Here is a 15,663-nt window from a genome sequence, read left to right as displayed (position 1 = left end):
CAACAAAATTAGTTCAATTTTTATTTTGAATAGCTTTTCAGCACACATTACACTAGTAATAATGTGAGTCCCAGTATGTACTTATACTATTTTAATTATTTTTCTTTCTCTCTCATATTTTACAAATTTTGCATTAAGACTCGTGCCGTTTCAAAAGTTCTATTTTTAAGGGATGGGGAGTATGATACAATTGTTGGTCCTCGAGTTTAATAGTACGTTAAAATATAGAAATGCATAGTTGAACAATTGAACTAAGGATAAAAAATTAATGTTTTGAAGAAATTGAAATATCAACGTTGGATTAAAAAAACATTGACTTTGCGAATCAACTGAACTAAGGGTCAGAAATTGAAATATCACATTCTAGTTCACAATTTTGTGCCTCAACATTCTTAGTTGAATTATTCAATATTTACAGATTAAAAAATCATTGACTTTACGAATCCATCTTCTAAATCAACGCCTGGTTCTAGATATGCAAAAGTGAAACAAAAAAAAAACTTCGACAATTGAACATTTCGATTCAATTTAACATGCTAATTTGAGGAAAAAAAATATTCCGAATTCCGATTAAAATACTGGTGTAAGCCAATAATCCATAAATGACAATAAGAACTTGCAAGTAATTACCATAACAAGCTTAAAATACATCCACATTACAATATAGCAAAACGGAGTTTGCCATGATTTAATGTCAAATACAATGGAATAACAGTGTGCTGCATAGGGCCACAAATATCCAGTTTGTTGAAACATAAGCAATTTTGCTACACAGGCTGCACCATAGCAGGTTGCAATGCCTTAAGAGCATCGACGTCTTCACGAGACTTGGGGCTGGAACCTGACTCATCGGGCGTGATGGGAGAGACAACTTCGTCCTTCACTTCTAGGCAGATGGCTTCAAATATAAACTCCTTCACCTCTTCCAGCCTCTCTTCCGAGAGGGAAACCTCTGCCAGCAGCCGCCAGGCATTCTCCTCCGACGCCTCCTCATAGTCCAGCTTTCGTTTCAACACCATGTGCCCGCTTATCTCCCAAACGGCCGGATTCACTTGAGTGTCGAGAAGCTCGGAGCTTACTTCCCCTAGAGCCTGTTTCTCTGCATAACACTGTTTGTTTCACCCACGATATTAGTATAGGCCAACAATATGTAAATGAGAGTTCAATGAAGACATTCTTCACCTGTGGGAACAGAAAGATTCGTTTCCCACAATCAGCAATGAGCACGTTGTGGGGAATGTTGTTCTCCTGCAGGCAGATGCACGCGTCCGAGACAACATTGGATAACTCTTCCATAGTCTTGCCACCCTCGAAAACAAACCCTCTGACCGGATAGTTGAGGATATTAGAGATTTCAACGCCACCATTTGTCGTTGTTATCTTCTTAGAAGACACCTTTTCGATTGGAAAAGGCGTCTCCAAGTAATAGGCCTGAAAGTGGAGGTGGTTGATGGTTGCAAATGCGCCCAAGCTATTGTAACCCAAGCGGAAGAAGGGGTTTCCGACTTCAACAGCCATGTAGAGCGCAAGCATGAAGCTCTGGCGGTCAATCCTCTGAGGCAAGCATTCAAGAATCCGAGGGATGAGCAGCACGTGTCCATATTCAATTGGACTCACCTGTTGAAACATACACAACATCCATCACGAAACTACACCAAGCAAACACAACAAATGTAATCCTAACACGAGACATGAAACAAACATATGTTGATGGCAACAACGCTGGGGGAGTTATCAGCATCAATGGGCGCGTTTGGAGAGAAGTGAACTTCATTGTCCTCACTGGCCTCAAACTGAAACAGCACCTCCTCTTGCCCGACTTTGGTGAAGTTGAACTTGCTCTCGTCGAAGGGCTGGAGGACCTTGTCCACACGAAACTCAGTCGGCCTCTTCTTGAGATGCCGGCCCTCATTCAGCTGCGCCACAAAACCATACTTCCCCGGAATCACCTTTAAATCAATTCATCATAATCAATTAATCATCATAATCATCAACAACAACAACAAACAAACAAACAATTAGTCAGCTCCTGATTTAAAACGAGATCTGTTTTCAGATAAAAGAACACACCTTTGTTTCACAGGCAGTGACATCATAGCGAAAGAGGCCTCTCTGCATCCGATCCTCCCACTGCCACCAACAAAATCATGAATTCCTCTTCTATAAAACAAACAATTTGTAGGAGTACAATATGTATGATTATGAATTATACCTCTCCAATAAGAAGAGAATCCAAGAAATCTGGTTGAAGCACTTTCTTCTCATCAATGGCAAGAGAATTCTTTTCCACAACAACATTGCTACTCTCCTTCTTAAAAGCATAGAGAGGTAATTTTGCCCCTAATTCCACAAAACAAATCAGTAAATTCCACAAAATTAAAATTCAATTGCACAAAAGATCAAACACCTGGTAGGCAACAGCTTCTGAGGCAATTGCGGCCGCAGCCCTCGTCGGAATCCTCCTTCTGGTAGTTAGAGACGACAGTAGGAACCCTCTTGATTCTCAGCATCATCTTGAAAGATTACGTTTTTTCCTTTATAAATTGAATTTACAGAAGAGCTGAAAGAACTAGTAGCAACCGCCGCCGGCGAGAAAGAGGAGGTCGGAGGGATTGCCGCCTTCGGCGGGGGAAGCGCCTCGTCCGCCGTTCGGCGAAGGGTTAGTCTCTGTCAAACAACCCTTGCGACGAAGTGCGCGGACATGTATGAGAGGCGGGTTTGCTTGTGATATAGCCGTGATTGGAGACGATGTGAATTCCTAGGGTTTAAAACCCTCTCAACAGAGAGAGAGAGAGCAAGTGAGAGAAGGAGAGAATTAGTTTGGGAATTGAATGGTGAATGGAGAAGAAGGGTGTTTGAGTTTAAGTAGTGAATAAAATCGGCGAGAGTGTGGCTGTGGTTTGGTGTTTCAATTTATGTGGTCTCTTATTTTTCCGTCAATATCGACATCATATTTATATATTAAGTGAATATCCTCCATGGCTCTTTGATAGCGCAAACATTTAATTTTAACTACCAATAGTAACAAAAAATTAGAATTTGCTATTTTTCCATTTAATTTACCATTAAAAAAAGAAAAAAAGAAAAGAAAAGAAAATTAGAAATATCCATAGGAAAGAATGAAGAACCACGTCTTTCATTTAGAAATCACTAAATAAGGAAATTTCATAGCCATGAAGTTTGATCGACAATGCGTGATGGGGACCAAGCATTTGGATACGATGCAATCTCCACTGGATTGCATCACTAGTTTTAGTTGTGGGCTCTATTTTTTTTCTTTACCATAAAAATATGCAAATAAATTTACAAAAAAAATTACAAAAATATGCAAACAAACCACATAAAATTACTTCGCACAATAAAGAAAATGACTTCGAATTTATGCCTTGTGGTATAATTTATAAATAATACAATATTCGAATTTTAAAAAATTAGTATATGTTCTTAGGACACGGTTGGAGATACTTGATATTCTTGACGACACAATTTCGTTTTTTAATTCAAGCATATTTATGAGTGGCAGACGCAGAAAATATTGTAGGCAGGGGCTACATTATACTGTATATACTTCCTCCGTCTCACTCTAAGTGTAGCATTTCTATTTCGCCACGTAAGTTAATGTAATGTTGTTTTGTGAGTTAAGTGAAAAGAATAAAGTAAGAAAGATGGAGAAAGTAGTGAGAGTGTTATTTCTATTTTTAGAAATGTGTTATTTAGAGTGAGACATCCAAAAAGGAAAATGATTCATTTAGAATGGAATGTAAGGAGTATATAGCACTCAATAAATAAATATATATAATAAATAATAATACTATATTAAAAAGCTACAAATACAACCACAAAAATGAATAAATCTTATATGCACAAAATTATTCTAAAGGAGTATATAAATTAAAATATAACCATGTTGTAAATATAAACAAAGATAGACAGTATTAAAATTAAATTTGAACTAAACTCCAAATCCTATTAAAAACACCAATTCTAACGTCTTAAACTAAAATCAAATACATTTACCCATCCAAAAAAAAATACTACATAAATAGTAGCCAATTTACCCAAAGAAAACAAAACATTATATATATATATATATATAGTCGTGATCATATGATAACCCCTAAATATCGTAATAATCCTATAACTAAATCTGGACCACACATATTTCTAATCATGCGGTTGAGATTCAAACTTAGATTTACTTCATAAAAAAAAGCGCGGGGTAAAACTGTCATTTCCCTCATTTAATTTCTGAATTTCGCCAAATATCACGTAAAATGATAAAATGATAAAATGATAGGTTTATTGCATAAAATGATAGTTTTGAGATTCAAACTTAGATTTACTTCATAAAAAAAAAGCGCGGGAGTAAAACTGTCATTTCCCTCATTTAATTTCTGAATTTCGCCAAATATCACGTAAAATGATAAAATGATATGTTTATTGCATAGAATGATAGTTTTGCCGGATAGAATGATACTCTGAGTTGATAAAATGATACTTTTGACTGACTGATAAAATGATAAAATGATAGGTTTATTGCATAGAATGATAGTTTTGCCGGATAGAATGATACTCTGAGTTGATAAAATGATAGTTTTGACTGACTGATAAAATGATATATGTTAGGTTTATTGCATAGAATGATAGTTTTTCCAGATAGAATGATACTCTGAGTTGATAAAATGATACTTTTAGCTTATAAATGTTAGGTTTACTGCATAAAATGATAGTTTTGCCGGATAGAAAGATACTTTCAGCCGATAGAATGATAGTTTTGCCGGGTAGAATGATACTTTCAGCCGATAGAATGAAATGTATTTTTGGTGTATAAAATGACATTTTTGTTTAATAAAATGATACTTTTACCTGATAAAATGATAATCTAAGCGGATAAAATGACAGTAACCTTATAAAAATGATACTCTGAGTTGATAAAATGATACGTTTACTGCTTTGTAGGTTTGTATATTATGTATTGTGCCGATTATATTAGGTTTATTGCATAGAATGATAGTTTTGCCGGATAGAATGATACTCTGAGTTGATAAAATGATACTTTTGACTGACAGATAAAATGATATATGTTAGGTTTATTGCATAGAATGATAGTTTTGCCGGATAGAATATACTCTGAGTTGATAAAATGATACTTTTGACTGACTGATAAAATGATAAAATGATAGGTTTATTGCATAGAATGATAGTTTTGCCGGATAGAATGATACTCTGAGTTGATAAAATGATACTTTTGACTAACTGATAAAATGATTAAATGATAAAATGATATATGTTAGGTTTATTGCATAGAATGATAGTTTTGCCGGATAGAATGATACTCTGAGTTGATAAAATGATACTTTTGACTGACTGATAAAATGATATATGTTAGGTTTATTGCATAGAATGATAGTTTTGCCGGATAGAATGATACTTTTGACTGACTGATAAAATGATACTTTTGACTGACTGATAAAATGATAAAATGATAAAATGATATATGTTAGGTTTATTGCATAGAATGATAGTTTTGCCGGATAGAATGATACTCTGAGTTGATAAAATGATACTTTTGACTGACTGATAAAATGATAAAATGAGCGAAATTCAGAAATTAAATGAGCGAAATTTGGATACGTAAATTTTATCATGAGCGAAATGACATATATAACCCCGCGCTTTTTTTTATGAAGTAAATCTAAGTTTGAATCTAGACCACGTGATTTTAAAAATGTGTGGTCCAGATTTAGTTATAAGGTTATTACGGAAATTGAGGTTATCATCATAATGCACCCCTATAACCCCGATTTCCGTAATAACCCTATAACTAAATCTGGACCACACATTTTTAAAATCACGTGGTCTAGATTCAAACTTAGATTTACTTCATAAAAAAAAGCGCGGGGGTAAATATGTCATTTCGCTCATGATAAAATTTACGTATCCAAATTTTGCTCATTTAATTTATGAATTTCGCTCATTTTATCATTTTATCAGTCAGTCAAAAGTATCATTTTATCAACTCAGAGTATCATTCTATCCAGCAAAACTATCATTCTATGCAATAAACCTATTATTTTATCATTTTATCAGCCAGTCAAAAGTATCATTTTATCAACTAAGAGTATCATTCTATCCAGCAAAACTACCATTCTATGCAATAAACCTATCATTTTATCATTTTATCAGTCAGTCAAAAGTATCATTTTATCAACTCAGAGTATCATTCTATCCGGCAAAACTATCATTCTATGCAATAAACCTATCATTTTATCATTTTATCATTTTATCAGTCAGTCAAAAGTATCATTTTATCAACTCAGAGTATCATTCTATCCGGCAAAACTATCATTCTATGCAATAAACCTAACATATATCATTTTATCATTTTATCAGTCAGTCAAAAGTATCATTTTATCCACTCAAAGTATCATTCTATCAGGCAAAACTATCATTCTATGCAATAAACCTAATATAATCGGCACAATACATAATATACAAACCTACAAAGCAGTAAACGTATCATTTTATCAACTCAGAGTATCATTTTTATAAGGTTACTGTCATTTTATCCGCTTAGATTATCATTTTATCAGGTAAAAGTATCATTTTATTAAACAAAAATGTCATTTTATACACCAAAAATACCTATCATTCTATCGGCTGAAAGAATCATTCTACCCGGCAAATCAGAATGGATTCAAAATAAAGCTAGTGCAACAACCCCCTAACTCACCCGATACTAATGTGAATGAGTTAGGGTGGTTTCGAGCAATGCAATCACTTCAAGTACAAACTGCATGCAATACATTGGATGATCTATTGAATGATGTGGACAAATCATTTCATGACCTATGTCCTATAACCTTGGACAATGTTTTCATGTCTCTACAGGGATGCATGATTGAGATCATGAAGTTCAATGGGCACAACAAATAGCAGTAGAAAGAATCAACACAAAATCACTCATATTTGGATTAAAACTATGCCGTATCATTCCACAACACCCTTTACTGTGTTTTAGCCACAACAGAGGATCCTCTCCCCTCAAAATATTGTACATACTTTTTATAATCACCTTCTCTTCTTGGATGGAGTATACATGATTGCGGGCTCACTCGCTGCACCGCTAGGATGGGGTGGGGGTGATTTCATTCTTATTTTTTTCAAATTCAGAATTATGTATATACAACTATAATTCATACTCCCTCCATCCACGAAAAATAGACCACATTATGAATGACACGAGTTTTAATGTGGAATTGGTAAAGTAAGAGAGAAGTATTGTTAGTTGAATATGGGGTCCATATTATTAGTAGTGTTTAACTATGTTAAGTAGCAAATGTGGGATCCTTTTTCAAACTTGGTCTATTTTTCATGGACAACCCAAAATGGCAAATGTGGTCTATTTTTCGTGGACAGGGAGCATTAATTTTATCGACAATCTCTCAATAAAATAATCTCAAAAAAATTGGATGTGATGCCGTACAAGAATGGCCCCCTCAATTATGCATTCGAGATCATCATAGATGTCATGCCTACAATCCAAGCGGAGATTGAAAACGAGGTTACTAGTTAAACTGTATGGCTCGTTGTTGCTCGTGTACCACGACCACATCAGTATATTCACCAAGACCTGAGAAATAAACACAGACAATCATAAATATAAAAGAGTTAAACATATGGAACGGTTTGCCCAGTTCGATACTACGTCTAATGCAATGCCAATCCAGAGATTTCACTATATAATTTTCATGATACTTTTAATTTAACAATTGTTAGAATTGTGTGCTAGGTCAAAGGTTTTTGACCAAGTATAAATGTGAACAAATATTTAACTTTGCAAAATTAAATATTATAGCATCGATCTATGTCCGGAGTAGATTACCGTGGTAAATTCATTTTCCTTAAATCGATTCTCAGTGAGTGAGAAATAATATATTAAAGTTAATCACAATTGCAAGCTATAAAGGAGCTATGAGAAAAGCTAAGAGATTAATTAATAGTGTATTAACTATCCCACTGATACGCTCGGATTTTGCACCGCTTTAAGGTCATTATTTGGTCCATTTTGAGTGACAAAGTTGCATAACATGTGTGTTATTTTTATATTTTTATCTATTTTGGTATTTTGATGTGTTTTGTGAGAAATATGTATATGGTGATTTTATTGTATATTTTGTTCCAATTATTTAGTACAATTTATTTTCATTATTTTAAAAATTATAAAGCCCGATAGCACGGATATTATTACTAGTAGTTGTAAAAAAAACACCAATATTTACAATATACTAGTATTAGGTTACGTAGAAAAGTAAATTATACTTTTTTATGCCAAATTATATACACCCTCCCGTCCATGAAATATTATCCAAGTTTGACTCGACACGAATTTTAAGAAATATGAAGAAAAGTGAGTTGAAAAAGTTAGTAGAATGAGGGCCCCACATTTATAGTACTATTAGTTTTGTAATAGAATGTGAGTGGAAAGAATTAGTGGAAAGTGGGGTCCATTAACCAAAAATAGAAAAGAGTGAGCTACGCAAATGGTCTTTGAATTATGCGTTTTGCACGATACTTTTTCACTATTCATCACAATTTTGCACCAAAAATGCTCTCCAAGGCATGAAGGGCATTTATGGACTTTCATATCTAGGTACTGGATTTGATATTTTCTTTATCTATCTCTATTACTTTATATTATCTTATAGTTTGAGTACCTAAAATGATATTATTCACTTCACTTTTTCAATCACTTTATGCCGGATCTTATTTCCCTCTCTTTCTAAACTTTTAGAAAGTAAAAAATTAAAATAAAAAAGAGTGAACTACACAAAAAGGCCCTAACTTTTCGCGGTGTAACAACAGATGCCCCTAACATTTAAAAATCCCATCATAGGGATCTAACAAAATATATAATCACAAATGAGATTTTTTCGGACCATAATACCCTCAGCCCCTAAAAGGGCATTCTCGTCAAACACAGGCTGACGCCGCCCCTGCCATGCAGTCTGCTTCATGTACCGGCACACTTACACTTGATGTGACTTATTAACTTGTTTCTTTAATTTTTAATTCCTTTTCCCAATAATTACCTTCAGACTATTCAATCATTCCATCCACATGGCCCCACCACACCGAGCCATTATCTCTTTCCGTCAAATATATGTAAATAAATTTTTCTAAAAGTTGTTTACATTTTTTTTATCGTTAACTAGTAAAGTGATTTATTTTATTCAAAATTGTAAATACTGATGAAATTTGACGCTTATTATTTCATCTCTTTAAAAATGCTAATTGATTCAATGGAATCTCATATACGATGATTATACTAGCTGTTTTTTTATCACAAGAATTCTTCTTTACACTAGAATAAAATATCATGTAGAAATCATTGTTTTTACTAAAATTATCTTGACTTATCATTTCTTACTAATATAAATATTCATTATTGACATGCATGTTGGATAGTTTCTTTACATATAGAAGAATATTTTTTATGATGTTCCTTCTTTTATAATAGTACTAATGTATTTTTATACATTACAGTAACACTTAGTTTTTGTTAATTACACCTATTCCAGGTTTAAAGAAACTAAGTGGAGTAGTATAAAGTATATTATAATAATAGAATTATTATTATAAAAAAATACTCCTTCATTCAACATAAAAACAAATACTTTCATATTACTCCACTTTACATACTAAAACATAGGGACTGGAGTAGTATTTCTGTAAATATGAACAAAACAAATCAGTTTAGTAGTTAATGAAAGGAAGGAAGGAATGAAAGGAATGAAATCATTAGAGAGGGAAAGATGAAAGAAAATAGAGAATGGAAAAATAGACTATGATTTTTGACATCTCTTACACAGCAGTGTGCAGAATAGGTGTGCAGAATAATGCAGGTTTGGTTGGTAAAGTTACTGAATTGCCCTTCAGCCCATTTGAGCATTTTCGTCTGAAAAATGGCAAAATATACAAGGTTTGTGATAATATATTTTGTTAGATCCCTGTGGTGGGATTTTTAAATGTTAGAGACCTCTGCTTTTACACAGGGAAAAGTTAGGGCCCTTTTGTGCAGTTCACTCAATAAAAAAATACTACTATGAAATTCTTAAATATGGAATAAAATTTAAAATTATAAATTTAATTATCAAAATTACTTGTAGCTAAATTTAATTTTGATTTCGATTTTTTATTATTAAAATATTAAAAAAATTAGGAATTAATTAAAAATTCAAAAATTAGTGTTAATTAAATTTTTTTAATTTTTAGTATTAAAAAATAATAAAATCACAATCAAAATTAAATTTTGATACAAATTATTTCAATAATTAAATTTATAATTTTAATTTTTATAATTAGAGTGAACTTCAAAAACAGTCATTGGACTATGGGTTTATCTCGTCCATAGTTCATGGACTTTAAAAATATCCTCAGACAATCCTGGACTAAGGGTTTATTTCAAAAATGGTCATTTTTCCCTTTTTTGAGGCGAAAATCCCATTTTGAGGGTTTGGGCATTTCGGCCATTTAACTATTTATGCTTTTTAGTGTCAGCTCATTATTTGATTTGTGCAGGTTGTGTCATTGATTGTTTTCTTTCTCTCTTGCATCTCACCTTCTCTTTCTCTCATCTATCTATCTGTCTTCCCTTCTTCTTCCTCTTGGTCCATCTGCAAATTCTCAACGCAGACAAGGAATAAAATGGAATGTTGTACTTCGATTGCGGGAGAAAGGGCAAGGTCGGAGACTACAATTGTTTTCGGTGGTGTCATCCGAATTGTGTGGATTTTGAAGGCTGCAATTACTTGGTTGGGTTTGTTAAGTAGAATGTAGTGCGTGAGTTTTGGGGCAAATTTTGATTTCCTTTAATGTAATTTGATTATGTAAGTATGAATTTGTGCTGTTGTAGGTGGAATGAAAAATTGAGTTTGAAAATTAACACAGTCGGAAGTAGAAGTTTGCAAAAGGTCGACGTGTGGTAATACACGAAATCTAGAAATAAAGCTTATCGTACCTAGTAATAATATAGTGGGTACTTAAATGGATGTTGCTGGACATCTACTCAAATGGATCTTGTGCGACATCTTCCTCCCATTGTTCCAATTCCATTGCCCATTCGAATGGGCGTTGATTGTACATCGTCGCTATCATAGTTGAGCTTGAGACAATGGTGACATTGGCGGCGGCAGGTTCTGAAACCAAGGCTGAGAAACGAATCTCAGTTTTGGATGGTGTTGGATTCGTTTCGTTTGCATTATTGGGTCGCTTTAATCTTGCAAAGATACTTCTCAACTCTTCCTCAAACAATTTTCCACCTACGTCTGGTTTTGGATGACTGTTTTTCTCCATTGTTAGGTGTAGGAATGTATTTAGTTGTGAAGGTATTTGTAATGTTTGACAATGTATCATTCAATGAGTTGGTTGGAAGTTGGAAGTTGTCAGTTGGAAGTAGGAAGATAGGAAGATGACAGATAATGAATTGAATGCGACTAACTTACATCCCTTTGAATTTTGTTGAAATAATATCAGAAGTCGTACATGAAAATAATATCATATTGGGTATAGATAGTTAATATCACATGTCATACAGAAAATAATATCACAACTAATACAGCAAATAAATATCAAAACTAATACTAATGGTAATATCAGATGTAGCATCCTCCAAACAATACTACACAAAACAATTTCATAGTTCCTACTACTAGTAATCTAAGACGTAGTGAATGCATCAAAATAAAATCGAATGCAAAATAATGTAATTAGAATAATATCAGTTGTAGTCGAAGGTTTAAGTACATAGGGGGTACTCCTAAATGATGTATGCAATCCTATATAAATGCATACCAAAATCATCATCGATCTGCACATCCATTTACTATTCCATAGGCAAAAACACACAAAAAGGGCAACCCAAATAGTAAAGGCTAGAAACATATACTATATGCGATTTACAACAAAATATGATTTAAGTTTAAAGATTGGCAAATTCACAAAAAACACAAGTTCATATAGACGGCGAATTCAATCAGCCGCCTTCCGACGACCACATCTCTGAGCTTTCCGTACATGGGTTGATTACAAAGCAGCATGGCTCGGCCCAGCAGTTGTCTCCGTAGTAGGGCCAGGAGGTCGGTTCATCGGCGCGTCTGGCTCCTGACTCCCATGAACACTTGGTTGAGCACTTGGTTGAGCACTTACTTGACTACCTTGGTTGTTGCGTACTGAAGGGTCGTTCTGACATGTTCTCCTATTATGCCCAACTTGACCACACCGACCACAGGAGAGCATTGTAGTTCACTGCAGCGATTCAACCCCATTCTCATGAAGACGTACCTGTCAGCAAATAAAATTTGCCTTCATAGTGAATGTCGAACACCACATATGATACGTATAAGCGGAAAAAGATTTGTTACCTGAGGCTGTTCTATCCTCAGCTTCCTTAGGCGCCCACGTTGCCTTTTTGTGTTTGGAGGGTCCAGCTCAAACCCATCATCCGAACACCTGGACCAGTTTTCCATACCGTTGATAGGGTACAAGACATGCTCATATAGCGCCGCCATGCTGGTCCTCGAGTAATAAGATGAAACATAATTAGTCAGAGGGTGTTTACACTTGATAATTGATGTTGTATCATGCAGGCACATGATCCCACTGATTTGCCAAAGCCTACTCGTGCATGTCCTATTGAGCATGTTCACCACAAACTGACCAGTAGGCCCTGAGACCTGGTACTCATTTTCCCCATTCCACAAGGCTCTCCATGAAGTAGAGTTGTATGCCGCCTTATCAAGAAGCTCTTTTCTGACAGGTGGTACGAGATAGTTGTAGTTCTTCACCCACTGGCCTCTTAACTGGATGCGCTCCAGTTGGTTGGTTCGAATTTCCTTCAACAACGTTAGAATTGGTTTTTCATGTGCTTCGACGATCTTAACATTAAACGTCTCACACATATTGTTCAGTTGCACAAATAATGTCCACAATTAGAAGATGGTGATGAGATTCAATACCCAAAACAGTGCAATAGACTTAACAGTTGTTCACATGTGTATCACATTTTGCATGTCCAGAGAAGTAAGCCTTACACCATTTTTCTTTCAAAGCCGCACCCACCAAATGCTGATAAGCAGCTTGGTTGTACACCCGCAGTTCATCCATATGCTTCTCCAAAACCTCCCCAGTCGTGCTATCAGATATTTGCCACATCCTTTTCTTCAACTCTTTACCTGAGAACCTCTTCTTAAAATTGTTGTACATATGTTGTACACAGAACCAGTGCTCACTCTGGGGATACTTCTCAGCAACTATTTTAGACAAACCCTGTGAATAGAAAAGTGACAGTTGCTACTTAACAAGTTGTGAGGAAATGAAATTATTTTAAATGACAATAGTTACCTTATGTTGATCAGACATGAATACATATCGACGCCCGTTTTCTGATAGGTGGAAATCATCGTCTAGATGATCTAGAAACCATTTCCATTGCTCATAGCTTTAGTTTCACAAACAGACAAAGCAATTGGCCACCAACCATTGTTCTAATCAATCCTGATGGCAGTCAATATCTGTCCCTTATACGACCCTCGCAAAAAACCTGCATCAAGGAAGATGATAGGTCGACAGAACCGAATTGATCCGATCTTCAGTGGCCCTAGGCATATATAAATTCTGAGGAACCTCGGACTAGAGGTTGGTGTGCGTCTATGATTCTCATAGTGTATCTGAACATTGGAGCCAGGATGCGTTCGAAGCAACTCATTCTTGTAGTAGAAGAGCTTCTTGTATTGCTTGTCGATGCCTTCGAGTGCATGTCCCTTAGCCCTGCAGGCCTTCATCCGACCAAGTCTGGAACCAAACTGCTCATCAACACATTGTCTGATCGCAACCAATTGAATTTGAGGATTTGCTTTGATCTTCTTAGTGAACTGTTTCCCTAACCACTTAGAGGTGATCCATTTATTTTCTTGAACCTCTGAACAAGTGTGAATATGCTTCCTGTTCAAAGTTTGCACCACGTAGTCCCCATTTTTTTCCCTTATGCATGTACACAAACCAAGTGCACTCACCATCAGCCCCACGACACAGAGCTCTCAACCTTTTGTCATCATTTACTTTGATATGAACGGGCCTCTTCGACATCACGATGTACTGTTGGAGGACCTTTCTAAAGAAGTCTCTGCTGCCGAAGATATCTCCAACACTAAACTGTGGTAACTAATCAGTGAGTACGAGCGACCGATTAACCACAGGAGCACGCCTAGGCCTAGGTCCTTGATCGTCGGAATATACATCCCTCACCTCGGCATTGGCCACGTCCTCAAGCATGTCAGCCTCATCAGTCAGTCGTCGGTCATCATTTTTGTGAACATCAACCACAAGGGAGAATTTGCGGCGTTTAGTTGTCTTTGAGGTATATGTATTGCCGCCCGCGCTCTGATCTGTTGTGGAAGCATTGGCTGCGGCTGCAGCTCGCTCAGCCTCGCGTTGCCTTTTCATTTCTTCATAGTAAGACAAAAACATTTGTTCATCACGACACATGCTTGCCAGAGAAATGAACTGGTCGAAGTCTTCGCAGTCATCATCACTATGCATATCAAAACCGTTGTTATGCAGAGGGCAATCGCCTATGTCTACGTCGTCATCGTCGTCGCCCTCGACCTGGCTGGCTTGTAAGTTTATGTTTCCTCTATTGTTCACATCCTCCTCAGCCCCATTATCGGTTTCTCCTCCCTCGTTTGCCTCTATGGTAAACTCCTCAACCACAGGCGCAAAGCTTCTTCCTACATTTTCATCTCCTTAGGCCAAGTTATGGTTTCTCCACCCTAGTTGAGATCAGTGTTAATCTCCCCAACCTCAGGCCAATTTGCGGTTTCTCCTACCTGGTTTTCCACATCTACCTCATTTAGCCGCCCAAGATACTCCTCAAATAAAGCAGCTGCTTCAACAAAGTCTGGCACAAACTCCCCTTCTAAGTGTGATTTAAATGGCCCGTAATCTTCCAAACCATCCATAATTGGCTTGTACACATCATCCTCTATATGTTCATTACCAACATATGCAACTGCATCTTGTTCAACTGCTTCACAAACTACTTTAGTTGGCTGCAAAGTCAACCAAAATGCATTTGTTAACCACACCAATCTCCTCCTCAAAACCAACATAACATAATATTAAAATCAATATGCATGAAAACTAATATCAAAATAAATACAAAATCAGTGTGAAACAAAACAATATTCAATTTCAAACCAAAAGCTCAAAATCAATGACAAAGATAGTAATTGTACCTCATCAACATTAGGTTTGGCTTCATGAGATGCATTTTGAACCTTATCTCCAACCATAGGTCCAACTTCATCTTGTAGCCCGCACTTTCTCAACCTACAACATGCATACCAATACAACATAATAGCCAAATTACTATTCATACAAAATAATTTCAAAAACAGTCTGCATTAGTAATTATGCAACCATAACATCATATCATAATGTAATCATTTCAAAAATGAAATCTCAATATCAATGACAGAGACAGTAACATTACCTCATCAACATTAGTTTGGGCTTCATCAGATGCAATTTGAACAGTTTGAACCTCATCTCCAACTGTAGGTCCAACTTCATCTTGTAATCCTCCCACTCCAAGCACTTTCTCAA

The 15,663-nt window shown here is 35.6% G+C and overlaps 1 protein-coding gene across 2 annotated transcripts; it reads right to left on the bottom strand.

The window, feature by feature from the left end:
* Nucleotides 1-603: 603 nt before the first annotated feature.
* On the bottom strand, nucleotides 604-2,872 carry LOC121783267 (GDP-L-galactose phosphorylase 1-like). Of its 2 annotated transcripts, none has more exons than XM_042181295.1 (6): nucleotides 2,408-2,872; nucleotides 2,213-2,340; nucleotides 2,071-2,130; nucleotides 1,692-1,949; nucleotides 1,183-1,617; nucleotides 604-1,109 (listed from the first exon to the last, which is right to left on the bottom strand). In XM_042181295.1, exons 1-6 carry the CDS (start codon nucleotides 2,511-2,513, stop codon nucleotides 768-770), a joined length of 1,329 nt encoding a protein of 442 aa, XP_042037229.1. In that variant the 5' UTR covers nucleotides 2,514-2,872; the 3' UTR covers nucleotides 604-767. The 2 variants fall into 2 exon arrangements, with proteins under 2 accessions (XP_042037229.1, XP_042037230.1); XM_042181296.1 differs by having other exon boundaries at nucleotides 1,707-1,949; nucleotides 2,408-2,871.
* Nucleotides 2,873-15,663: the final 12,791 nt, after the last annotated feature.

The sequence above is a fragment of the Salvia splendens genome, chromosome 21 (genome assembly GCF_004379255.2).
Source record: "Salvia splendens isolate huo1 chromosome 21, SspV2, whole genome shotgun sequence".
Taxonomy (NCBI): Eukaryota; Viridiplantae; Streptophyta; class Magnoliopsida; order Lamiales; family Lamiaceae; genus Salvia; species Salvia splendens.
The sequence above is the reverse complement of the archived record's forward strand: the minus strand, read 5'-3'. Positions and strand labels throughout refer to the sequence as shown.

Bases quoted from the DNA above. Each gene is read 5' to 3' on its own strand.
- LOC121783267 (XM_042181295.1), bottom strand. From the start codon at position 2,513: ATGATGCTGAGAATCAAGAGGGTTCCTACTGTCGTCTCTAACTACCAG. The intron at 2,341-2,407 runs GTGTTTGATCTT...TTGTGGAATTAG, and splicing joins CAGAAGCTGTTGCCTACCAG to GGGCAAAATTACCTCTCTAT. The intron at 1,950-2,070 runs GTGTGTTCTTTT...ATTGATTTAAAG, and splicing joins TCACTGCCTGTGAAACAAAG to GTGATTCCGGGGAAGTATGG.